A 27250-nucleotide genomic window follows, 5' to 3' on the forward strand; every position below is an offset into this window, starting at 1 on the left:
GAAAATAAACCATGAAATAAACCGCATGGCAAAAAAGGAGAAAAGATTAAGAAACTAACAAACAACACTCAACAGAACACCGCATACAATAGACAATGGAAATGGGGAATATCAATAGTAAGTAAGTAAATTTTATCCTAGGAGCCGTCGGGCATGATAATTAAACGTACAATTCAACAAGGTAAACATGAGCTCTGTAGAGCTCTTGGTCGACTTGACAATGTGTCAACACTGGTCAAATAAGAGGCAACAACCCGACCAACAACATTACCAACGAGCAGGAATACCCTATAAAGAGGGGGGAGTCGAAGGGATCGCGCATATCATCCTGATCCCGAAATCCCGGGCTTTAAAACATAAAATCCCGAGGTCTCGAATTTAAAGAAATTTAAATCCCCAAATCCCGAAATTGGAAAAAACAATTGCAGGATCTCCCGAAATCCCGATCTTTAAAACACCCGATCCCGACGTCCCGAAAAAGGTCAACCTGCCACCCCCCCCCCCCCCCCCCCTTTTCCACCTCTATAAAGGCCACCAAAAGCTGAGCCTCGGACTACTATCACACACTGAGTAAAGAAAAGGTGGGAAAAGTAGAAGATAAAAGGAAGGAGGTGGTGATGACGAAGAAGAAAATACATTAGGTCGTGAAGGTTCCTCACGGCAGAGACATATAATACTGTATTATATGTCTCTGCTCACGGCAAGGATTTGCATAGTCTCACTATGCAAATCCTTACTCACGGGGAGTTTAACTGGCCACCCGCTGATTGATACTTCGACATCTGTGTAGATAAGATTGAAACAACAGCAGGGGTCCAGTTAAACGGGGAGTCTGGAGAAATATGTAGAGAACGTTGTAATGAACGGTATCAGGTCCGTTCGCGCCCAACACACTTTCGCATCCTACACGTTCGCACCTCGCACGTTCGCACCCAAGGTCCGTTCGCACTCTACACATTCGCGCCCAATTTTAATTCACATTCCAGTTGAATAATTGGAAAATTATGATTGTTGTTTAAAGTTGCTTTGGTGTAAATACTGAATGTATTTATAGCTTAATATGAGTAAAACTTTGAAGATCTTAAATGAAAAACACATAAGATAAATGTTTTTAACAGCTTGGTCCCTTTGACCTGAAACAATAACACAATTAAATATAGCAATACACTATTATAACCAAAACATGATAACATTTATTCAACACAGAAGAAAAAAACGTAGTCAGAATCTCCTTTCATTTTAAAACAAGTCAATGAAACAAAATTTATAGCAATACACTAACCAAAACATGATTAAGAGTTATTCAGCCCAAATTAAAACGTTGACAGAATCCCACTTTATTTAGAAAGGATTATTAATTTTTTTAACAATACACTATCCAAAACATGATTAAGATTTGTTCAACACAAACAAAATGCTGTCTCACTTTATTTTGAGACGATGACAACAATTAATATACTTATTAGAACACACTTGCCAAAAATTTGATTACAAAGTTATCAAACACAAAACCAATTAAAATTGGGCGCGAACATGTAGGGTGCGAACAGACTTTGGGTGCGAACATGTAGGGTGCGAAAGTGAAAGGGGGCGAACATGAGTGGGTGCGAACGTGAATGGGCGCGAACGGACCCGGATCCGTAATGAACTTCCGGGTCCTGAACTTCCGGTTTTTTGGCTGGATATGGACGACTTGTTTCCACCTGTGAATTATTTGTGCGTATATTCAAGTTTTATGACATAAAGCAAAATATAAATAGAAACGGGAATTCCGTATTTTAAAATTAGAAATAAACTAGATGAAAAATACATGATCCTTGACATGCTTGATACCAGAAGTGACGTACAAATGTAGTGTGTCTAAATAAACTACAGCATTATTTCACAGGTAACACAAGATTTTCAGCAGAAGTAAGGAAGTTTTTCCTAATTGTAATGACGTAAGAGATGGATTTTTCTTCTAAACTGTTTTCATGTGAATTTACTGAGAATCATGAGAATATCTTTTTTTGTGTATATTGGATTTATTTTGAATGAGTTGTTTTGTGTGCTGTGTCCATTTGGGCACACATATATTATAAATACACATATTTAGTATATATTGGGATATATATAAGTTCAAAGACACTGTGATTATGATATTTCAGGATACATAGAAACAGTTAAATATTATCAATATTATTACATTGTTGTCTTAAAAACATCTATTTATATTGTGGAAGATCCTTAATTGAAATCATGTAGTTTTTATTTGGATGAAACTAATTTAAAAGTTGGTATGATGTTTAAAAAAGGTTTGGTATTGAGTGATTTATTTAGATTGATATGCTGGAAATTTACAAAGAAGGATTCTGAAACCTTGCTGCACTCATTTCGGTGATCTGTTTCCTAAGGATATGTTTGAGTTTTTGTTCATAAATACTATATTTGCATTTGAGGTTATGAATAAAGAAAATAAGTTCATTTTTAATGGATATTTTCACTAATAATATAAACATGTACAGAACTGTATGCTTATTCTATTTGATTTGGAATTATTATCACAACATCATGTTCAGACAGCACTCCCATTTCAGTACATATATAGTGGATTTTTGTTACAATCAGGTTTTTAACTATCCCAAATGTAAATTGTGGTTTTTCAAAATCTTATACATGACCACATGCTGTGTATCATAGATCAAAGTTCATTCTAAATTTCAAGGGGCTATTAATAGCTTTTAAAGTTTCAATCTAGAATTTCAAGATCATATCATTTTTGTATAAATATACATGTACTTTAATTAATGGTAAAAAAGAAAAGAAAAATTGTGATACACTGTATACATGTACATGGTATTTATTACTTTTAACCACCTACAAATGAAGTAGATTTTATATTTGGTATATTAACATAAATACAATCTTATTAAAATACAGGTCCTGCATCCATAAAAAAAGAGCTGCAGTTCAATGTTTAAGAGTAAAATTACTAGTAAGTCATTCACATCAATATAACTTAAACTTTTGACAAATTTTAATATAACCATAAGAGTTTTAGCAATGTTTAGTGAAAAGAGTCGCTGTATTTTAATCAGATGACAGAATAAACATAAGAATTCAACAATCATTTAGCATAAAAATTTTACATGTACAATGTATAATTGGTTTAAGCATGATGATGCGTATCTACACCTATCATGATCATATGCAATGCTTAGCAAATTCAATTTAAATCTTTCAAGTAAATGATATATATGCAATACTAGATTCTACTCCCTTACAAAGTATGTGATACTTCAACTCATTTAAATTTTTCTTTATCACAACATCTATTACAGAAAATCATAAAAGATTTCAACATTTTTATTCAAAAAAGGTTTTGGACAATGCATGTACTGTAATTCAATATTTTTTGTTGGAGATCTACGTATTCATTGATGCATGTACATGTATTTAAAAGGTATGCAAAGAAGTTGTCAAAACAGACAAAAGAATCAAGTGCATAAAAGTTTGATATTCATCAACACTTTAAATGGAAAAAAGAATAGCTGCCCTTTGTATCAGAATATTTATATTTAATACTTGCAAATGAATGAAAATTAAAAAAAAAAAACCATGGAAATGGTGTGCATGATTTAGCTTGTATAAAGAACAGGATATTTATACCTGTAATAACATTTCAGATATAATAAATTAAATTGTGAGAATGTAATATGATTTAGATGGGATATTTTATTTGGAAATCCACAAATGGAGTGTACAATTTCTTGAAAGCTTACATGTATATTATAATGAATAGTAAAATTTCATCAAATAAATGATTTTAAGTAAAGATGTTACAATGTGGTATTAGATAGGGAAATAACATTGTGATTCTAAAAAAAATATTTTTAGTGTCACATCCTGAGAGAAAAAAATACCATTGGATAAAGTATCACATTTGCAAGAAGCTAAAATCCCCTAGAAACATGAGATATATCTATATATATATATATATATATAGATTGCCTAACAATGTAATTATAACATTGCCTAACAATGTAATTATAACATTGCCTAACAATGTAATTATAACACACTATTTAGTATGTAAATATAAGAATGTTTAAAATATTTAAAAAATAATGAAAATAAACGCAATATTTCGCTAGACCAACTAGCTTTATCAAGCGTGCATCTATCCAGGTGAAATGTAGATGATAAGATACTTTTGTATGTCATGTGCTGCTATTTATAGGCACTTGTATATATATATATATATATATATGTCGTGTACAAGTTGCGATTTTGTACAGGTTATAACATGTACAAAAATATTGTACATGTTATAACTTGTATAATGCAAAAATACAAGTTATAACATGTACAAAAGTACCTCATACATGTTATAACCTGTACAAAATATTGCTTAAAAATGGTTTTAACTTGTACAAAATCGAAAAATAAGGATATTTTTCTATTATCCCAACAGATGATATTGACCTCAATAACATATTCATAACTTTTGTATTATTTCTTCATGTTAGTGTGTTTTCTCCTTTTTTGATACTGTAATGTCCAGGGATCGGTATTACGAAGCATTCCTAAGACCTGTCATAAGATATATCTTAGGACATGTCTTATGATCCTATGACTACCTATGGACATATTTTTATTTAATGAATTATAATTGTGAGTGTCCACTTTGAAGGCAATAGTAAAATACTTTCTTTCTAGTTGACACTAAAAGACATAAGAGGATAGCCAGGATAGATGTGTCTACAAATAAAATTGGGAATTGAAATGGGGTATGTGTCTAAAAGACAACAACCCGCCCATGGAGCAGACAACATCCAAAGGCCACAAATACATTCTTTCAAAGTAGAGGATATATATTTAAAACATCAAAATGACATTCGCCTCATGCAATGATCTTATAGTTTATAAACAAAAATTGAGTTATAAATTTACATATGTCATGCTGAAGGCCATAAATGTAGAAGAGTAGATCCAAAGATATTGATAATGAAGCATGGTCCAATGAAAACTATTTCAGCTCTCTCTTGCTTTTACAGAGTAAGCATATAAGACATTGTTTTAGTCTTTGCATGCTATAAAAACGAGAGGGAGGAGTATTTCCCAAAATTATTAGGAGTCGTTCTTAAATTTTATGGAAGAATTTAGTTACTATATGGGCAGGAATTCGCTAGTGAAATTTTAGGGTCAATAGTGTTTATCCAATTAAAAAATAAAGAAATCATGCAAATATGGAGAATAAACATTGTTTAAATATCAAAGTGGGTTAGTCTTTGTTGCCAAATGCAAAAAAAATGGATCCAATTAAAAAAATCAACAAAAAATCAGCACTTGTTATGTGCTGGTAGTTGAAAACTGTAGACAAAAAGTGTGACATTTCTGCAGTGGCAAAACCCCATGTCATATTTAGAATATGCCTGAAGAATTGTTCTACTATCATAGTTGAAAATCAACTGCAAAATGATCTGTCTATCATTTAGAAACCCCATTTTGTACAGAATCCGATTATTGTTGCAAATAAAATACGTTTGAAAATGGACAAGTGCATGTAACTTTTCCCGTCAACAAATGTTACATGCACCTTTTCATTAGCTGATTAGCTTTGGAAACAAGTTATTGGTCCAGCATGGCAAATTTTGAAAGGTGTCAACAATGGGTACAATTTGGATTTCATGATTTTTATCAATCAACTGAAGTTTGAAAAATTTAGAAGGTAAGAAAATTTATTTCATTTTCGTGTCAATACTGCCCAATAATACTCATCTTTTTATAACAGTTGTATACTTTTTATAGTAAGCATTACCATAATAATTTTTTTCACAAGTCAACCCACTGACAATTACATTAAAATGTGGCTTTGTCATCTTTCACACTAGGCATCTACCAGTGATCAAGCAGATGATAAGAGAGTGGGACCAGGTTAATTTGACCTCACAATGAAGTGTTACATGCACTTTCTGTGTAAATTAGGTTCTTTGATAATGATGTGTGACTTGCTTTGCAATTTTGTCAAAAAATATAAGTTTATCTTGTATTTAAACAGGTTTGACCCTTACGATATTCATTTTATTGCTGGAGAGATTTCTGTACATAACATTGACACGAAAATATTTACCAAGGAAAGGTGTCTATGATACATGCAAAAGCTTTTTATTGTACGGTTTGCCTTATCAATCTAATTTTTTACATGAAATACCACAGATTAATTGCCAATTTGATTAACTAGTACTTGTATTCATTCTCAGCATTATAAAGATAACTGGCCACTTAATTTCAAAACATAAAATGTAACATTGACACCAGAATAAAAACAATATTACTTTATTACACTTTAAGCATAATTGGCCAGTGCATAATATTAAATCTAATGTAAATTTATGCTGAATTCTTAACAGAGAAGTTGTTGATCTTTCTTGATTTCTAGACTTTACAATATTTACTTGTAATTCTTATCGTTTAAAGGCATGTAACATTGACACATCTTCTGCGTCCAGGTTACATGCTACAACCTAATAAATGTGCATACAATTATTCAATCAATAAAATCTTGTTGAAATTTAAATTTGCTTCATTAAAATGATACATGTATTAAAGAAATAAATGAGTTTTAATTATTTGTGTTTATTTTTTTCCTGATTGACTAGCAATTTTTCCTCATCATTTGTTGGTGTTCCTGTCAATGTTACATACATAACCCAGAATTATAATGTTTTAAAAGCATTGATTTCCAAACCTCTGTTATGAGCTTTAAAATATCTTTTTAACTGAGTTTATAAATGACTAACATCTGAAATATTGTCATCACACAATTTCTTTGATGCTCCTATGATAACTTCATGAGTAACATGGACTACGATTTTTGTATCAGGTCTTTTTTGTGTTACATGAGAAGATTTTACTGTGTTGAAATCAACAGTTAATCTAATTTTTAATATTCAAAGTTATTATTATGGTACCTATTTTAAAAAATAATATATAAAGTAAACCCAAATTAAACTTTTTTTTCATAAAGAAATTGTGTATGTAACATTGACAGAGTCTATTATTTAGACTTTTACATGTTCAGGCCAGTGTTACATGCGTAAACAAAACTTACTGCCATATATGGAGTTATTATCTTATTTTTATTTTACAAAATTAAAGCGTTTTCATGTTTTCCTGTTTAATTTGTCTTTTAACACTAGTTAGTAACATTGACAACAATATTTTGTGTCAAGATTTTTTTATGTTACATGCAAAGGTATTACTTCCTTAAAGTCAGACATTTATATAACATTTTATAACCTAAATGATTAATTAAATATTACTGGGCAGCAATTATATTATTTCTCCAAAGTTGACTATTAAGCACACCACTTTCATCTTCTGGTCTTCATGTATGTAACATTGACATACAACCTTTTACTTTTCAGTCAATGTTACACGCATGAACAGAACTGATAACATTTACTTACTCCTTTGCTCTATAAAGAGATTATTGATAATTTAACTTGTTTTACCACCATCAAACTTCATTTTTATTTCTAAATATAGATATTCTTTTTAGAAGTGTATTTTCTTCATTGACAACAAAATTGGTGTCGGTCTTGAAAATTTACATGCAATTTTTAATAAAAAAAAAGCAATATAAATCTAAGAAGAAAAAGATGATCAGCAATAAATGTGATGAAGAAAACTATCAGGAAGATGCTGCAAAAAGATACTGTCCCTGTCAACCAGTCAGATGGTGATGTCCCTGGCAGCCAGACAGATGGTGATGTCCCTGTCAGCCTGGAAGATGGTGATGTACATATCAGTCAATCAGTTAGTTGGTGATGTTCCAGTCAGTCAGTCAGTCAGTCTGTGATGTTCTTGTAAGCCAGTCAGAGGGTAATGTCCCTGTCAGCCAACAGATGGTGATGTCCTAGTCAGTCTGGCAGATGGTGATGTTCATATTAGTCTGTCAGTTGGTGATGTTCCTGTCAGTCAGTCATATGGTGATGTTCCTGTCAGCCGGTCAGATGGTGATGTCCCTGTCAGCCGGTCAGATGGTGATATCCCTTTCAGCCTGTCAGATGATGATAACCCTATCAGCCTGGCAGATTATGATGTCTGTGTTAGCCAGTCTGATAAGGTCCCTATTAGTGAGTCAGGTGTTGACGGTCCTTTCAGTCAGTCAGATAGTAGTTCTGTGTCAGAAAACCAGATGATGGTGACTGTGTATGCAGACATACTAGTGATCTCCAATTTGACCATTCTACAGCAGTGTAGAAGATATTTATTTCAAAATCTTGTTTATTTATCCCTTTTCATTCACCAGTCAACACATGTATCATGTGTATTTACTGATGCTCATTATAGAAATCATGAGGAATTCAATTTGTAACATTTTTTTTTAATTGTTATGCCAATAATTGACATTCCAGAATATCTTTTGCATTATAAGAGGTTCAGGCTCCTTCTGATTTCAAAATAATAATATTAAACTCATCATGTATACCAGAATTGAAATTTTGAAGGCCAGAAACGCTTTTCGTTTACAAAAGACTATTCAGTGACGCTAATGAAACAAAAAAGTAAAAGAAGGCCAAATAAAGTTGAAAACAGGACTATGGTCTAATGGGTGTTGGTTTTCTCTTCTGAATTGTTTTACACTGGTCATTATGGGGCCCTTTAAATTGTGGCTTTCTGTAGTTTAGGTAACAAGTTTTCAAGATGAAATGGCATTGAAAAATCGAAACAAGATATTTGAGAGTTTCTATATTATTGTAAATTTTATAATCTATGCATGGATTTTGGTTCTGATTGAGGGTAGATTAATTGTTGTTTTGTTTTTTTCCTTTTTTCAGATAGATAGTTGAAGATGTTGGAGACAGAAAACAAGAAACAAGAAACTTGTTTTGAATGTTTGAAATAAAATTTATTGTTTAAACCTTAAAAAGTTATCATAAATGTAAGATTAACCAGCAGAAATAAAACGAGATATAGGGTAATATGTCTATCAGACAACAACCTCAAAGATGAAACCCAAATTGTTCTTTATAGAAGTTATGTAAACAATTGAAAATAAGATTCTCAATAAATGCAGCTGTATCAACCTCTCATCATGCTCGTAGATTTGTCCATGTTTTGTCTTGGTTTTTCATACTATTAGTTTTAAGTGTAACTAACTGTGTCACATGAATGAGGGATACATGTAATCATTTTGTACCCTTACTTTGTCAGTATTAGTCATTGAGTGAGAAACTTCGTGGATGCTGATGGTTGTGTGGTTGTCTTCTTATCAATCTCATCCCTTTGCATAAAAAAACGGGTTGCTTACTTACTGATATAAAAATGTTTCATGTTGTGGAAATTTTGGATGACTCCTTCATCAATTGATCTATCTTTGGTCTTAATTTTATTTTTCTGGTTATTTTGACATTTGAATATCTTTTAATTTAGCCTTCCATAGTGTACCACCATGAACAAGCATAACTACTGGTATAGTTAAAAAAAATATGTCTGCTGTCTGAAATTTAGGTGAATGGTTTTGGTATCAACTACTATTTGAATAATATCATATATGAGAAATGTGGCAGTATAATTGTATAATTTACATTCAGATGGTTGTTTGAAGGCTTTTTATATCTTTTAAGGTCAATTCTGGCATGGTTCATTATTCATATTTTTTGTGTCCACGTTACATGCAACATTTAAGTCACTATTTTATGACAGAAATGAGATAATTGCAAAAATATTAATACAGTTTTTTAATGTGAGGGTAACACAATGAAAAAGAGCCTTTACATGTTCAGAAAGAAAATGATTCTTACTGTATTTATCTCTTAAACATTGCATGTAACATTGACAGAAAAGTAGAGGAAACTTGTTTTCACAAAATTTCTGAAAGAAATGAAAATATACATTTTAGATTTTTGATGATAGACAATGTTTAGTGATCAATATATATGATATTGAATGTTGAATAAGTTAAGGAATCATTAATCTCAATTTGGAAAAAGTGTCCATGTTACATGCTCCAAATTCATTATTTGCTTTGGTTCCAAACTGACGCAAGTTTAAAAATGTTTTTTTTGGTTACAAATAGAAGGACACCATTTGTAGCAATAATTTGTAAAAAATTTAGAAGCTTATAATGATTTTTATTTTTTTCTTACAATGTCACACTAAAGTAGCATTAGCGAATTCCTGCCCATATAGTATCTAATGTAATTGTCATTGAGGAATGCAAGCTTTTAGTGAATAGTTTCACACTTATTTAAGCCATGATGGACTGCATGAAACATACAATTACATTAAAACACATTTTGCCAACATAAGTCATGAAAAATATATTTCTGAAACTTTGTGATCATTGTCCTCTACAGAAAAAGACTCGTTCTGGCCTATTTATTGTTGTTCTTTATGCATTGGTGAATTTAAATGTATATTTTACTTCATTAAAATTTATTTTAAATTTTGTACAAGTTAAAACCATTTTTAAGCAATATTTTGTACAGGTTATAACATGTATGAGGTACTTTTGTACATGTTATAACTTGTATTTTTGCATTGTACAAGTTCTAACATGTACAATATTTTTGTACATGTTATAACCTGTACAAAATCGCAACTTGTACACGACATATATATATATATATATTAAAAGCTAAAATTTTATAAATGAAAAGTTTGCCTTTTCTTTAAACATGGTTACAATGTATGTACTAAATCAGTGTGCATGCAGAAATTTAATGAATGAATGTTTAATATTTAAATATTTTTAAAACTCAAGCTTGTTTTTAGATTGAAATTTAACAAAATTTTGACAGTTCAGAATTTCTTGAATGAAATTTAACAAAATTCTGACTGCGAAGAATTTTTAAAATTAGAAGTTGGCAAATAAATAAACTTGAATTAATTTATCTTTTAAGCTGATAAAAATTCACATCATAAATCACTTAGTAATATTAAAACTTAATGTGCAAGAACTCTCACACCTCTTTTGTATACATTGTTTAGGTGACCTATTACAAGTCAAAATTTCTCCCCAAACTCCTTCTTTATTATATATGCACATTCATTGACCTTCAAAGTTAAGCATAAAAAATAATAGTTTTATGAAATTGTAAAGATTCTAACCACTTTAAAGACAAAGAGTTTGCTGTTGCAGTATGGCAACCTGTGTTATATTTATACAAAATGCACATGTATGTACATGCGTACACATAGCAATAATACATTATGTACAAACAAAATTTACATTTTTCTACTCGTGCAAATAATTGGTGAATAATTAAACTTGTTTATAAGCAGGAACTATTTACAATTCATTATATACAGAATTGAAAATGTCAAAGCAATAATTTTTTTCGTATTGACTACCTGTATCATCATCTGTTAATTGTCCTTGCAACAATGCTCTCAAATAGAATAAAATAGTAAACAAGGAAACATGTGTACATTATTTTTGTTATTATGGAAATCCCAGTGTGAACATTTAGAACGTGTTTTATAAATAGATCCTTGTAATGTGATCGTCATGATCGTACGATATACACCTTAATCTTTATTAAATCTATAAATATCATTGGGAATTTGTATTTCTATTATTAGAAAAGTGATATTTTAAATATAGGTTATCTTTATATGTATACAAATTAAATATACAATAGAGTGAATAAACACTAGACAATATTTATTAGCACACTTACAATAAATGTAACAATAAATGGAATTGGTACACATTCACAAACAATATTACACATACTTGTGCATTCTATAATAAACTTCAGTTGAGTGCAAGCAGCACAGCTGTGCAAAATTAAGAGCAAATAGAAGGGGGGAGGGAGTCAATATTTTTATGCAATAAACATGCATTTAAATCAATAATAAAATCTTGATTAAAAAATGATTCATGACTATTTTTCCATCGATTCAAGTTATGTTCTTACAATATACATTTGTACAACCCCCCCCCCCCCCCCCACTCCCTAAAAAAAGGATTTGATCAGGAAAATTATTCTGTTACACCGTTCCGTAATTTATATAGTTCGTTTGATTATATTCTTAATCTATTTATGTGTTCCAGTCTAGGAGGATTATTCATCTTTAACCTTATAAGAACATTAAAACATCGTATCATCGCTACCTTTCCCCTGCTCACACGGATCTCAAACGGAACATTGCAAGGTCATACCAGTTCTGGAGAACTTTTCAAAGAACAAACGTCATCTAGGACACAATTCGTGGCTAACCACAGAGTGAGTTAACTTTACAACATTGTTTGTGAAGCCTTCAAATTACTCTATACATATTTGAACATTCTCTCCGTGAAACACTGGAAATTTAACTGCTCTTGAAAGTACAGCATTTTCTCGGATTCAACGGACTGTGCTATCTATTACCTTTGACATTTCGTTTTAATAACATTAATTGAACACATTGTAAAATTGTATTTTATTTGTTTTTCAGCTTTTTACCATTTGTTAGATTGGTTTAAGAATAAATTATCAGCACCTGATAGTCTTGTTGCTTGAGCCCAATCGTCGGTTAAACTTAATGGTCAGGCCATTACAGTAAAAAGTCTACAACTTGCCTGTTGTGTCTCACAGATAACGCCACTCCACAGCTACACAGCAACCTACCTGTTGAGCCCTGCATGTACGCGTCATCCCTTGACGTACAGTTAATTGACGACAACCTGTCTTTACATATCCAGACAAGGAACGACAACGTAGCAACGTACATACGTACATATCTTGTGTAAACTCGACAGCAACCCAACAACGTTGAGTCAACATGGATCCCAGTCATGTGGAGCAACAAGAAGAGATTCAGCCCCAAGAAGGAAATGTCCCAGATCTAGAACTATTACAAAATCCGTCTAATACCACACATTTAGATGAAAATCCCGAGACTAGGCGAGTACGGGATCTCACCGAAAAAGGTAAAGGAGCCTACACAGAAAGACGTAATAAGTTCTGTGAGGAATTAGAGGTCCTTTGGTCAGATATAACGACCCAGTTATCGGAAATCACCACACCTCCCAATGAACTTCAGCAAGTCTTAACAGCCCAGGACAATCTTGTAAAAGCCTGTACAAATTATCGGAGGCTCACAGACGAATATCTGGACTTTCTAAAAAGGACCAGAACGTTGGACAGTCAAAAAGACACAGACGCATGTAACCTTACATTGGATCTCCGTCTGTCCAAAGTGGAACTGGCCATGGACTCTTTACACGAGCATCGCCTTGCCCTCACTAAGTCTAAATCAACTAAAACAAGGACCTCAGGGTCAAAAGGTAAGAAAACCTCACGCAGTGGTAGCTCTAACGTGTCAGACATGTCAAGCCTAGCACGGAGAAAGCGTGCCAAGGCAGAGGCTGCCAAGTCTAAAATAGCCTTTGTAGAAAAACATGCCCTTATCCTACAACAGGAAGCACTGTTAGAGGAACAAGCCCTGTCCAGACAAATTGAAATGGAACAAGAAGTCGCTCGACGTAAGGCTCAAATGCAACAAGAAGCCGCACGAGTAAGCCGGGAAAAGGTCGAGCTTAAAGCCAAATTTAACCTTCTTGAAGCACAGAGAGAAGCTGCAGCCGCAGAAGCCGAAGCTCGTATCCTGGAATACGATGACAGCCAAGCGTTTAGCGATCTCCCTGACGAAAAGGAAGACCCGCTCCAGCGTGTGCAAGATTTCGTCAATAAACTTCCTGTATCAACTGCTGTAAAGGATGTAACAGGACCTCAAAAGAAAAAACAAATTCCTGTTAAAATTGAGCTGAGTCATGAAGCACCAGCGTTTGTGCCATCTGTGGCACTGAACTTGCCATCACAAACACCCAAGGTCTTGCCTACACGTGCTAAGTCACCAGATGTTAATGCATTCCCAGATCTGGGAACAATAACTAACATAGGAAAACAGGGCGTTTCAGAAAAGATCCCTGTCTTACACCAAAATCAAGGCGTCATAGAAGAGATCCCTGTTTCACACCCAAAACAAGGCGTAATAGAAGAGAACCCTGTAGCATACCAGCAACAAAACAATCCTACGTTAGAGATAACCAGATTTCTCCTTCGCAAGGACTTGCTGTTCTCCCGGCTAACAAGCTTTAACGACCAGGCAGAATCATTTCATACATGGAAAGCCAGCTTTAAAAATGTCATAGACGAACTACAAGTTTCAGACTCAGAACAGATAGACCTACTTATTAAATGGCTTGGACCAGAGTCAGGTAAACATGCCATGAGTATAAGGGCATCAAATGCCAACAACCCAACAAGAGGCCTACACAGATTATGGGAAAGACTGGACGATCGATATGGTGCTCCAATAATGTTGCAGACGTCTCTCGTCAACAAACTTGACAACTTTCCAACACTGACAAATAAAGACAACTCACTCCTTTACGATTTGTCAGACATTATCTCAGAAATAGAGTATCACAAAGAAAATCCCAAGCTGGGATGTTTGCTAGCTTACTTCGACTCGTCAAAGGGGGTAAATCCTATTGTGGAAAAACTACCATACGGACTCCAAGAAAAGTGGATAACAAGGGCTTCAAGATACAAGTCTAAATATGAAGTTGCCTTTCCACCTTTTACAGAATTCTCTGCCTTCATCAGGGAAATGAGCAAAATTAAGAACGATCCTGGGTTCATCTTTGGTTCAAAGGTAACACCAAATACAAAAGACTCTACGCCAAGGTTCACACCTCAGACGTACTCTAAAGTCAACGTCCATAAGACGGCTGTTGAACAGCAAACTGAAGACAGCAGTCAACAACAAAATCTGTGTATCCTACACAAGACAAAGCATACCTTGAATGAATGCCGAGCATTCCGAGCCAAACCAATCGAGGAACGCAAGGAACTGTTAAGACAAAACAATGTGTGCTACAAGTGTTGTGAGTCAACCACACACAGAAGTCGGGACTGCAACGCAAGTATCAGTTGTAACGAGTGTGGAAGTGAACGACATACCACAGCACTTCACATCACTAGACCACAACAATCTGAAAGTTCCCAGTTTAGCTCACCCAGACAAGCCTACGGCGGGGAGCTAACACAAGTCTACGGCGGGGAGCAGACAGAGTCAGCTGAAACAAAGTTAACCTCTGTAAGTTCGATCTGCACAGAGATCTACAAAAATCATAAGAGCGAGAAATCTTATGCCAAGATATTACCTGTGGACGTGTACCACAAGGACAAGACAAACAAACTTATCAGGATGTACGCCATTATTGACGACCAAAGCAACCGGTCTCTTGCCTCTCCTGAATTCTTCAGTCTGTTTAACGTTCGGGAGAAACCTGAAAACTACTCTCTTACGACATGCTCCGGCAGAGTAGCTACTTCCGGGAAAAGAGGAAAAGATTTCGTCATAAAATCTGTACATAGTGACGTACAATTTGATCTGCCTACATTAATTGAATGTAATAATATTCCCAATCATCGAGACGAAATTCCTACTCCTGAAGTTGCAATGCATCATCCTCATCTGAAAGAACTCAGAGGAAGCATTCCACCTATAGAGGAACGTTGTCAAATTCTTCTCCTTATTGGAAGGGACCTTATAGAGGCACACCACGTCCTTGAACAACGCCTAGGACCATCCCGAACTCCATTTGCCCAAAAGTTGAGACTTGGTTGGGTCATAATTGGAAATACATACATTGACAAGCAAACTTCTCCTATTCAAGTCAACACAAAGATAACTAACGTTTCAATCACGGAATCAGAACAACGTCTTGCCTCAAGACCGGAAATAGCCGTCAAGGACAAGAATCCAATTGTTGTTCAGTATAACGACAAAAACTTTCATTCGAATGCCAAGGTCGCTAAATCGCATTCAATACAATCCCTTGAATGTAATGGACCTAGTACCAAGCCTGGTAAACGCACAAATTCATCTAAAGGGACATCACTCGCGTCACTAAAAGCAAAATCTGTGACTTCTATAGAAAAATCTATAGATAAAGAAAGTTTCAATCCGAAATCAACAGAACCTAAAGTTCATGGAGAGGAAATCAATAGCATTCACAAACCTATTCCGAAAGAAGGACCTATTGCCAATCTCAATCTGCCATTGCATGAGCAACGTCTACTACGAGGAGGAAGCAGTATTGTCAAATCTGACTTGAATATAAGTGAAAAGGAACCAGTAGTCTTATCTGGACATCGTCACAGAGTAACACCTTTTCTTGGACATTACTACGACAAAATCAAACATAGAGGACGCCACTCTACAGATAGAGCGACTAGATCTGCAGGATTGGACGTTATGACGAAACGCCTAATTTCGTCTGATACTCACAAAGATGTGTCATATCGCCAAATCGGAAGACAACCAACTACTAACTCTTGTTATACTTCGATCTATCTTTGATCGTCATCGCCGTCTAACTACGTTGGAGAAAACAGTTCCCATTATCGATACAGCAGTAATAGAACATTCTACAGAACACAACAATGTCGTCCGAGACACCCTTCTTCTAAAGGACAAAAAACTGTGCCTACCCAGTTTCACGTGGAACGTACTTATTAGGAACCTTTATAGTGAAAAATCGTTGAGATCTGATATTTCTCACACGAACTAGTGGACATTTCACCTGTATATATTCAATTTATATTGGGATTAATTCATTTGTGTAAATCTTGTATACATATTCGAAAAATTTATGGAAAAGTGATATCAGATAGACATCAGACGGGGAGTATTCTGTTACACCGTTCCGTAATTTATATAGTTCGTTTGATTATATTCTTAATCTATTTATGTGTTCCAGTCTAGGAGGATTATTCATCTTTAACCTTATAAGAACATTAAAACATCGTATCATCGCTACCTTTCCCCTGCTCACACGGATCTCAAACCGAACATTGCAAGGTCATACCAGTTCTGGAGAACTTTTCAAAGAACAAACGTCATCTAGGACACAATTCGTGGCTAACCACAGAGTGAGTTAACTTTACAACATTGTTTGTGAAGCCTTCAAATTACTCTATACATATTTGAACATTCTCTCCGTGAAACACTGGAAATTTAACTGCTCTTGAAAGTACAGCATTTTCTCGGATTCAACGGACTGTGCTATCTATTACCTTTGACATTTCGTTTTAATAACATTAATTGAACACATTGTAAAATTGTATTTTATTTGTTTTTCAGCTTTTTACCATTTGTTAGATTGGTTTAAGAATAAATTATCAGCACCTGATAGTCTTGTTGCTTGAGCCCAATCGTCGGTTAAACTTAATGGTCAGGCCATTACAAAAATGTTTTGAATCGCAGAATCACATTTGATTTTATTTGAAAAAAATCATATAATAAAAATTTAATAACATGAAATAAAAACTCACAATTTTTATTCATTTGTTAAATTTGATTTATGTCCTCACTATAATTGTAGGATAATAGCATGTGAAGAATGATGGAAAAAGCATTACCAGGAAATTTTAGAAATGATCTGCCTGACACATACAGAAATGGAAACCCTAGTTTTCAAGGAAATGCAGGCAACTTTTTCAACCAAAATACACGCAGTGACCCAGATAGTACTAGGACTACAACTTTTAACAACTCACAGAACTCGAGACGGGGACCTAAATATCCACAATACTCAATTACATGTATCAGATTGTCCACATTCCAAACATGGCCAACCAGTATACAACAACATCCAGAAACTATGGCAGAATCTGGGTTTTACTATACAGGTAAAGTTATTAAAAAGGGGGTTTGCTCTGCATTGAATCATTTCCCCTGTGTAGTTTGTTCTCTGACACCACTAATACATAATTTTTTTCAAAATCACAGATTACCATGGCTGTCAACACCTAATTTTATAAACTTGTCTAAAAAAAACACCAAGAATGGAAAGACAATTCATAATTTTAAACCCAGTATATCTTTATCTCTTGTTTATACAGGTGCAAAATATTTTTTTTTCAGAATATTATTTTTTATCAAATAATGATAAATCTCTATGATTATGCAATCAAATTTTAAGGGCATGCTTGACAGAGTTGTATTGCCCTATTTTGAAAGCGTTAGAGCTGGAATTAATTGTAAGGTACATGAGTTCTTAAACCATGTAAACCCAATTTTAATTATGCTTTACAAAAAAAATTGTTGATATCCTTTTTCTTATGAGTTAGTTATAAGGCTTGTTTGCTAATGAAACTTTTTTTTTGTTTCAAGTATTTGCACAAAATGCAAAGATGTATACAGCTGCATAATTTAAAATGCATAATATAAAGCAGTCAATTTTATAAATGAGCATTCAGGACATGATAAAATTGGAAGTGAAATGGAGAAATTGTGTCAAAGAGACAACAACCCGACCAAAGATGTACATTTGTATTTGTTATATGTTTATGTGGAAACAACAATCAATAATGCATGTAAATAAAAAAAGTACTGTTTATTTTTTTAACCATATGTGTTTACATAATTTTTTTTCTGATCTTTCAACACAGTATTGTGCCCACTTTAAGGTTTTGGGGTAAAAATAAATATATGTCATCCCCTGAAAAAAAATCTTTAAATACACGCTATGAAATATATTTCACTGTGCTTGTTGCTTACCATATTAGGTATTGTTTCATATATAGCACAGGCACAGAAAATACCATGACCCACTTTAACTGTTTCCTTTTATTTTTATCATGTTTATATGATTGGGTTTTGATTTTACAGTGTATATATTTAGTAATAACTTTGTACATGCATTTTCATATTTAATATTTTTTGAATTGAATTAAGTTGAATGTTTAGGTTCTTGAAAGATTGAATGTTGGATTTATTAAAACTGCCATAAAGTATTGTCACCTCTGTTATATATTCAACTGAAATTTACAAGATGTTGCCATGAACATGATGAATGAGTTGATGACAAAATTGCTCACTGTCCATTCATTATTTAAACCCTGTAAGCAGTTTTACTCTACTAGTACAAAATTACAGGCATTTCATTCAGTATCCTTTAAAATATACAACATTGTACAAGACATATACATAATACAATGTACCTCTCAGTTGAAAATATTGTCTTATATGTAAAATTTTGTTTGAGAAATCAAAACAGTTACAGAAATATGTACATGATGTATGTACATACTTAAACATATTACCATGATTACAAAAATATATGGATAGGTATACTTACAGTTTTTCTTAGATATTGTCATGGAATTTGATATTGTCTCCTTAAAGCACACTCTAAATAACCTAATCACATATATATTCCCAGGCACATTTCTTCAGCTTTGCTTAAAATATACATGCATACAGTACTAACTTTGCAAATTTAGGATTTTCCACTATCATAACACTTAGAATGGAAATGACTATTGAATATTCACTTCTTGGTGGCAGGCCAAGAAAATTTATGGTGGCAGCCTATGAGTCATATGAAACAGGATGTTGAATTGTAATCTATCTACATGATCTAAGCTAAGCACTATGATCTATTTATTGGACAACCAGATCATCATGACAACTGTTGTCCATAGTAACATTATCTCAGTATAGGCAAAGAAATTGGTGTTGAATTACATTTAAAAACCACCCTTTTGTTTTCTGATAAATGACATAATTTAACCTTTGGATTCTTGTTATCAAAGTAAGGTTTATACTATAGTTTTTGTGGCCAGTAAGTTCTGGCATATGATATATATCCTATTCACTCACAATTTCTGAACATTCATGGTTAGTTAACATTATCAGGGCAAACTGATATTTAAAAAAAAACGTAAGACTGCTACTTCCTGTTTGCCATTACATGTACTTTGATTATATGTATGAAGACTTAATAATGGTGAATGAAAAAGTTTTTCTACCCACATTTATGCAGCTAGTAATAATGAAATGTTTGACTTTATATTTCATCAGCAACTTGCCCCTGGATCTGTCAGACATCTACTGACTGTTTTTAATTTTTCACTATGTTGAATGAAGTTAAAAATATGTCCTCAAACATTTCTTTGGTACAAATGTGGTATGCAGTGTACAATTGAATAGAGTGTATACATGTTTGGTCAGCAGCTTGGCAGTCATGATTTGTTATGTGTAGACTTTTATTCAACCTTTAAGACACCTACTTCCTGTTTACCTATAATTTGCAGTACACATCTGGACATTGGGTATGCTTAGCAAGACATTGTTTGAAATCATGTTTACTTTTAGTATTAAAGCAATATATTTTCAGTTAAATGTTTTTTTTTTCTTTTCATTTAGATGACAGATTGTTACTTTTTACATTTCTAAAGTTAAACCAAAATCTATTATACTTATTTTTAGTTTGAATGCTTACAGGATTGCAGCTGAAAAATAATTCATATGTAAAATTTGGATTTACAGGCAACAATGAAAGTGAATAGTTGTAGAATAGTGGTACAAATTTTAAAACTCAAACTCAGAAGACAAGGGTATTTTAAATCTATTTATATTTGTAGGTAACAATGATCATGTGAGATGTTTTCATTGTGGTATTGGACTACAGAATTGGGATTCAGAAGACAATCCTTTTGTAGAACATGCTAGGTGGTCTGCAGAATGTCAATTTCTCAAGGACAAGAAAGGTTTAGATTTCATTGCTACAGTACAAGATGCTGTTAGGAGAGTACAAATGGTAGGTCATTAGATTTTGTCTGACTCAAACCTTATTGAGCATGTTGAGTAGAGTACTCTTGATAATTCATATTTTCTGTATGCATTTTTTAAGAATCCCTCTATAGAATTATTGTACAATTGTCCATCTGTCTGTCCAAAAAATATTTTCGTCACACTTTTTGAGAAATTATTGTATAAAATGACTTCATATTTGGTCAGCAGCTTAGTAAGAGTGAAAGGTTGTAATGTGTGAGGATTTTGATCTGTTAGACACCTAATTCCTATTTCAAAACTTTGATTTCGTTTTATTCTGTTGATAAAGGATTTCATTTTTTGGCAGTCAACGTTTACATGTTTTCCCTGACAGCAGAATAACATGGGCGAGTTACATAGTTTGTAGCATGTGTACAGACATTCTTCTGATATTTCATGCTCTATATATGTACTTTTAAGAAGTTCTTTTTTCTGGTTTGGTTTGTTTTGCATAATCACCTTACATTCAGTTTCAAAGGAATTTTATGCCTTTGACTCTGAGACACACATATTTGGAATTTTAAAAATTACTGTGTTTAAGTGTGTAATATTTGTGATACGCATGCATTTGATCATTGTTACTTTGAATTTTAATGAAAAGATATCTCCAACATAAAATATTTGCTGATAGATGAATCAATCCATATTTCTAATTCTGTATATTTCAGGAGGAGGCATTGAACACAGATGGTGTAGCAGAGACTGTTGATAATGACTATGAAGAGGATGGAAATGTCAGATCAGAAGACACAGGCAAAGGTAAATAATTCATTTTTTGTGATGAAAATGAAAGAGACAGCAACCAAACAACTGCTAATTTTTAAAAATACAAGGAATTTTCAGTTAAACATCAGGTAACAGTATTTGTATTTATTAATGATTGCCAATCGATAAATTAATGTGAAATTATATAACTAATATTATCTGAAGAAAAAAAAGTGCCATTAGAATACTAATTATAATCAATTTTATGCTCATTTCATCACATTTTTCACAAAATTAAAACATCTTAACATCTTTTAATTTCTGAATATACAGTTAACTTGGTAAAAATATCTATACTTTATAAATTGAGAATGTTTTGTTAGAAGAGGAACAGAGAAGACTGTACCCATGGTGATATGAACTAAACATTATTTTTTTTCTTTGTATCTTAGATTTCTTACCTAGCGGGAAACCTCCAACAAAAGCTGAGAAAAAGAACCCATTATTAACAGATGCAGCTCAGAGTATATTAACGATGGGATATCTACCTAAAGTTATCAAAACTGTAGTTGATAAAGTTTTAAGAGAGAAAGGTAGTCAAAAGATTCAAAATGGAGAATAACTCACAAACTCTGAAATCCTTCCAATAACCTGAGATTTAAAATTTTATTTGTTTTGACTAATTCCTTTTATACAATAATTCACTAGTAATTCAGTATATAACAACATTTATATAATCTTTTTATACACAATAGTTTAGGAGTGGTCCTCGTGGCTATTTCAGAAAATGAGGTGGATGATATGTTTTTTTTCTTTCCCACCACACATGTAAATTATGAAATGGAAAAAAGTCATAATTTACAGATGGCAAATGTGAAGTTTTGTAAATGTTAGCGGACATAGCAAATGTGAGGTTTTGAAAATGTTAACAGACATGGCAAATGTAAAGTTTTGTAACTGTTAACAAACATGGTAAATGTTAAAGTTTTGTAAATGTTAACAGGCTTGGCAAATGTTAAAGAAATTTCTTTAATTTCACATCAGTTCATGGTCTGTATATATATCATGTATATATGTACATCCAATGTCTTATTTACATTCAGGAATTAAATATATAGATGTGTGCAAGCCTTGATCTAAGCTTCATTCAATGAACAGAAAGACATGGGGATGAATAGCTTGGAGCACACGTAGTATGTTTTATCGGCAATCCTCTCAAAATGTCACTAATTTCTAGAAATTAGCATTTGGAATAGATACAGTTTTATGTATTGAGATGAGAAATCTCTAGCCATAAATATTTGAAAACATTATATATTATTAAGAATTGCAAACCAGTTCTTATTAACTAATTATAATAGAAATGAGTTGTAATTGAAGTTGTGAACACTGACTTCAAAATCGTAGTCTCAACATAGTGCCTTACTTTGATTAAAGCATTTGTTTTATTTATGATTTATTTTAAGATCCTGCTTTGTTAAATAATATGTCTCCAATGCAGGGCTCTGGCTACTGATCGACTTGGTTGAATAAATCACTTTCCCATTTCACTGCGTCTTCCCCATTGCCAAAAGTAAATCTAGTCATGTAGGTCATCAGTATTTTTCTATTTTTAAAGTTCATGTTACAGTTACAGCAATTTTATGCCCCGCCATAGAGGAGGAGGCATAAAGTTATACCTTTGTCTGTTTGTCCATACAAACATACTTACATACATATGTCTGTACATCCCAATTTCCTTTAAAAATAGTGACATTTTTAGAGGATTACTCATTAAATATAAACAGTTGTAAGTTTAACTCCTATGACAAAGAAAATATTTGGTGAGCTTTAGAACGTATATGATGTACACTATGAATAACCACATTACAATACTAATTCACAATTTCCTTATTCCAATTCCTATATTTATTTCACCCTTACTGCAACTTTTCTACCTCATTATATTTTATTCAATCCTACTTCACAGTAATAAGGTGAGTGATTTAACAACAACTGTTTGTTTGAAAGTTTGACTTTCACACTATTAAACAGGGGGATTACACATTTTGAGGATGTGGATATAAAGGGTGAAGAAGATGGGGATGTGAGATTTCAAGGGTTAAAAAAGTGGAAACTGGGGGAAAATGGGCAGAAAAAAGGGGCCTTCAGGAAATGAGCACCCCAACTAATTACAGCTTAAAAAACATAATTTTTACTATTATTTCACTTGGTTTCTTACATATATAACCACTTTTAAGGAATAATCTCAAATTAAATGAATGATCAGTTAACATTGGAGAAATAATTAACTTTTTTGTCCAAAATTTGTTTTTAGGCTGGACAGGTATGTCATCCAGAAGTTTAATGGAAGAAATTTACAAAATAGAGGAGAATGGAGAAAGACCTAAATCTGAACTTACAATACCAATGAGTTCCAACTTGAAAAGTTCTGTTGTTAGCATGAAGAAGAGCATGAAAGTTCTTCCCAGAAGTAAGTAAGAAAATAAGGTGATGTAACATGAGTCAGCTATTCACCAGAGTCAAAAGTAGTGGTATTAAGCAATTATAGGCCACAGTTTGGCCTTTAACAATGAGAAAAACCCACAGTAGTAGGCTACAAAACATGTGTGGTTTAAATTGTTTTACATTTTGCCAAGGTAGAGCCTTTTATAGCTGATTACATTACTCATTGTTGAAGGCTGTTTGTTCACATTGTAGTTGCTTTCATCTAGTATTTGGACTCCTAGATATTTGTTCAATTATTTTATCAAAACTAATCATTGGCAGGTTTTGAAACTACATTTGTTTTTATTCTGCTCATTCTGAACACTGATTGGCAAATAAAATATGTTTACAGATATACATGATATAAGAAGATATGGTATAAATGCCAATGAGACAACTCTCCATCCAAATCATAATTTATAAAAGTTAACCATTATAGGTCACAGTACTGTCTTAACATGGTGCCTTGGCTCACACCGTACAGCTAGCTATAAAGGGCCCAAAAATGACTAGTTAAAATCAAATCAAACAGGAAAACCAACAGATTATTCTATATAAAAAAAAGAAGAAACAAGAAACACTTATGAACCACATCAACAAACAACAACCACTAAACATCAGGTTCCTGACATAACTATATCTTATAACTATTCTTTTTTTTTAACAGTCGACGTTAAGAAAATAGCACAGGAAAATCAAGAAATGAAAGAACAGACACAGTGCAAGATTTGTTGTGAGGACATTGTATCTATTGTATTTTTGCCCTGTGGTCATTTATCGTCTTGTTCCCAATGTGCCCCCGCTTTGAAATCTTGTCCTGTATGTAGGTCAGAAATCAAAGGTTCTGTCAAAGTTCAATTTAAAAAATAACCAAGTCATGTAGTAGCACATCTGCCATTAATGTTTTATGAGAACTTTGTAAAAGACATGTACATATACATATGACTGATGTATGTTATTTCTTATATTTTGTGATTTATGTAGATAATTGGTTTATATAATGACTTAAATATCTCATATTCTCATTATTGTATTATAAGTAGAGTAATTCCATTATTAAGTGTAATGCATCATTTCAATAGCTCGTGTGAAATTACAGCAAATTACCTTGAGTGTGTAGGTAAAGGTAATACCGTTGGTTAGCTTGCTTGCTAGCTGAACAATGAAGTCATTATTAAGTTAGGTATACCACCCTTCTTTATGGGTAGGCTTTTTATAAATATATATGTCTGTAGGACTAAACTACTCTGAAAAGAGGGTAGTATAACTTACCATACAATGATTTCATGGTTCAGTTAGCAAGCAATCTAACCAAAGATATTACCTTTACCTACACACTCAAGGCATTTTGCTGTAAGAGAAGTCATCCATTATGAATAATTTGAAGTCCTAAAGTGCTGTGAAGAATTTTGATTTTACTCACTGTTTTTTCATATTATCATCATTTAAGTTGTAAATTATATTTTAAAAAATAATTGTCCACCAAAAAAAGTTTGTGAGATCAACTTTAGATTGAATGTTCCGTTAGAAAGCTATGATTAATGTCACACAAAAATTGCTCATTCAGTCAATCAGTATGCTGTTAGTCCTGCTTTATATATGTTTATCAGCAACTTCTATAATTACCAAAATGAGTTGTTTCATGATAAAAGGTAAGTGAAGGAATGGGCAAGTTGTAAATCCAACTATAAAGTGTTTTTAGTTTGTCAAGATAAAAGATCATATGATGAGGAATTTTTTATACAATTTATCATTGGCATGAATTTCACCTGAACTGAATACATACCAATATATTCATATGAAATATTTTGTAACATGTAATTCATGTGAAACCATTTATTTTATGTGAATTTTCCATGAAAGGCTTCATGTTGAAAAAAATGTTGATTCAAATTGCATTTTAAGATATACATGTAAGTATTATAATAATTTTTTGTTAGAATTTGAAATGATAGTGCAATATTTAGTTTAAAGCCGGGAATTTATACATTTGTTATTTAGTTTGATGCGGGGAACTTGTATATTTGTTATAACAGTATGTACAGTATTGCTTGTTTGAAAACTATTCGAATTTGTTGTTATTGCACTATTGTGGTAATATTATTGTACATAGGTGTTTTCGGCTTATAATTAGCTAACTTTTTTATAAAGTATATGATTCATAAAATATTAATGGCAGATGAAAATGAGTCTGTTTTTCAATTACTGACTGATACCAACTCTAGAACTGTGTGCAGGGATACAGTTTTTGCTACAGACCTGCAGTTTTCCTTTGCAAAGAGTTCAGAATTTTGAATCCAAGTCAGTATTTGGAAAATGGACCATTGTTTAACATTATGGATGTAACTTGTACTTGAAGTAACTGTCTTTAAGATATAAAGAAAAATCTTGATAGTTATTTTTTTTACAAATGACACCCATCATATGTGTTCATGTCAAAACTAGTCATTCACATCAAATTTATTTGATGTAAACATTGCAGCTCTCCTATATATCAGCTAAAGTCTTTCAATAAATATTATTCCCTTTTGTTTATTTTAGTTAAAATGAATATAATTAATAGCAAATTCTACTCATTATTATTTTGTTGAATAAATAAGTTGAATTGCAAGTTATGCTTTTTTTGTAAATATGTAAGTTTTGAAATATATTTTTTATATATAAAATTTACATGCAAGACATGCATATTTATGTTTTTTAGTTTTATTATTTAGTTTAAATAAAAGCAAATGTTTACTTTTTTTTGTGAATTTTTATTTCACATTGTTCAATATAGGAAATGACTACCTTATTATGCTTAAATGCATTTTTATAAGTTTCCTTAACTATAAACATGATTTAGGCAGCTTTTTATATAGTCCAACATTTTTGTTGAGTGGATAAATTATCATTTTTTTTTTAAATTTTGGTTCTTTTGTATCTTTCTAGTTTAGTGTTTAAATTTAGTCAATTTGCTGAACTTTTATACATTATTGTTAAGGGGCAAGCTAAACCAGCCTCCGGGTGCAAGATTTACTCACTGTGTTAAAGACCCTTTGGGTGACCTTGAGTTGTCTTCTGCTCTTTGGTCAGACTGTTGTCTCTTTAGAAATAGTCAACCTTTTCATTCTCTATTTTAATTAGATAAACATCCCTTGAAAGGTTTGTAAAATACACTATTGGTGCTATATGAAGTCATAATTGAAAATGTTTTCTTTATTACTTACTCAGGGAAAGTATTAAGAATAAAATAAAGTTAAGTAGATTAGAATTTACTCTTAAATGTGAACTATCAGATTATTACATAGATATTTTCTGATATGTTTATATGTGTATGTTTGATTGATGGTGTTTTAACACTGGTTTTAAACTCCACTTTTTGACTATTTCGTGGCGGCCAATATTTATTGGTATATGTGTATTAACATCAGGGGCGGATCCAGGCATTTTAAAAAGGGGAGGGTTCCCA

General features: G+C 32.5%; 2 protein-coding genes across 3 annotated transcripts in view; both read left to right on the forward strand.

Moving 5' to 3' along the window:
• The window catches only part of LOC139491907 (putative inhibitor of apoptosis), a 396259-nt gene that overhangs the window by 81925 nt on the left and 287084 nt on the right, over positions 1–27250 (forward strand). The window lies entirely within an intron of this gene.
• On the forward strand, positions 1829–26004 carry LOC139491906 (baculoviral IAP repeat-containing protein 8-like). 2 transcript variants are annotated; one of them, XM_071279833.1, is made up of 7 exons: positions 1829–1888; positions 17375–17681; positions 20421–20596; positions 21279–21369; positions 21768–21908; positions 23633–23788; positions 24470–26004. In XM_071279833.1, the coding sequence occupies exons 2-7, from the start codon at positions 17393–17395 to the stop codon at positions 24670–24672; spliced, it is 1056 nt and encodes a 351-aa protein (XP_071135934.1). In that variant the 5' UTR covers positions 1829–1888; positions 17375–17392; the 3' UTR covers positions 24673–26004. The 2 variants fall into 2 exon arrangements, with proteins under 2 accessions (XP_071135934.1, XP_071135933.1); XM_071279832.1 differs by lacking the exon at positions 1829–1888 and adding an exon at positions 2798–2974.

This window comes from Mytilus edulis, chromosome 10, assembly GCF_963676685.1.
Source record: "Mytilus edulis chromosome 10, xbMytEdul2.2, whole genome shotgun sequence".
In the NCBI taxonomy this organism is placed as follows: domain Eukaryota; kingdom Metazoa; phylum Mollusca; class Bivalvia; order Mytilida; family Mytilidae; genus Mytilus; species Mytilus edulis.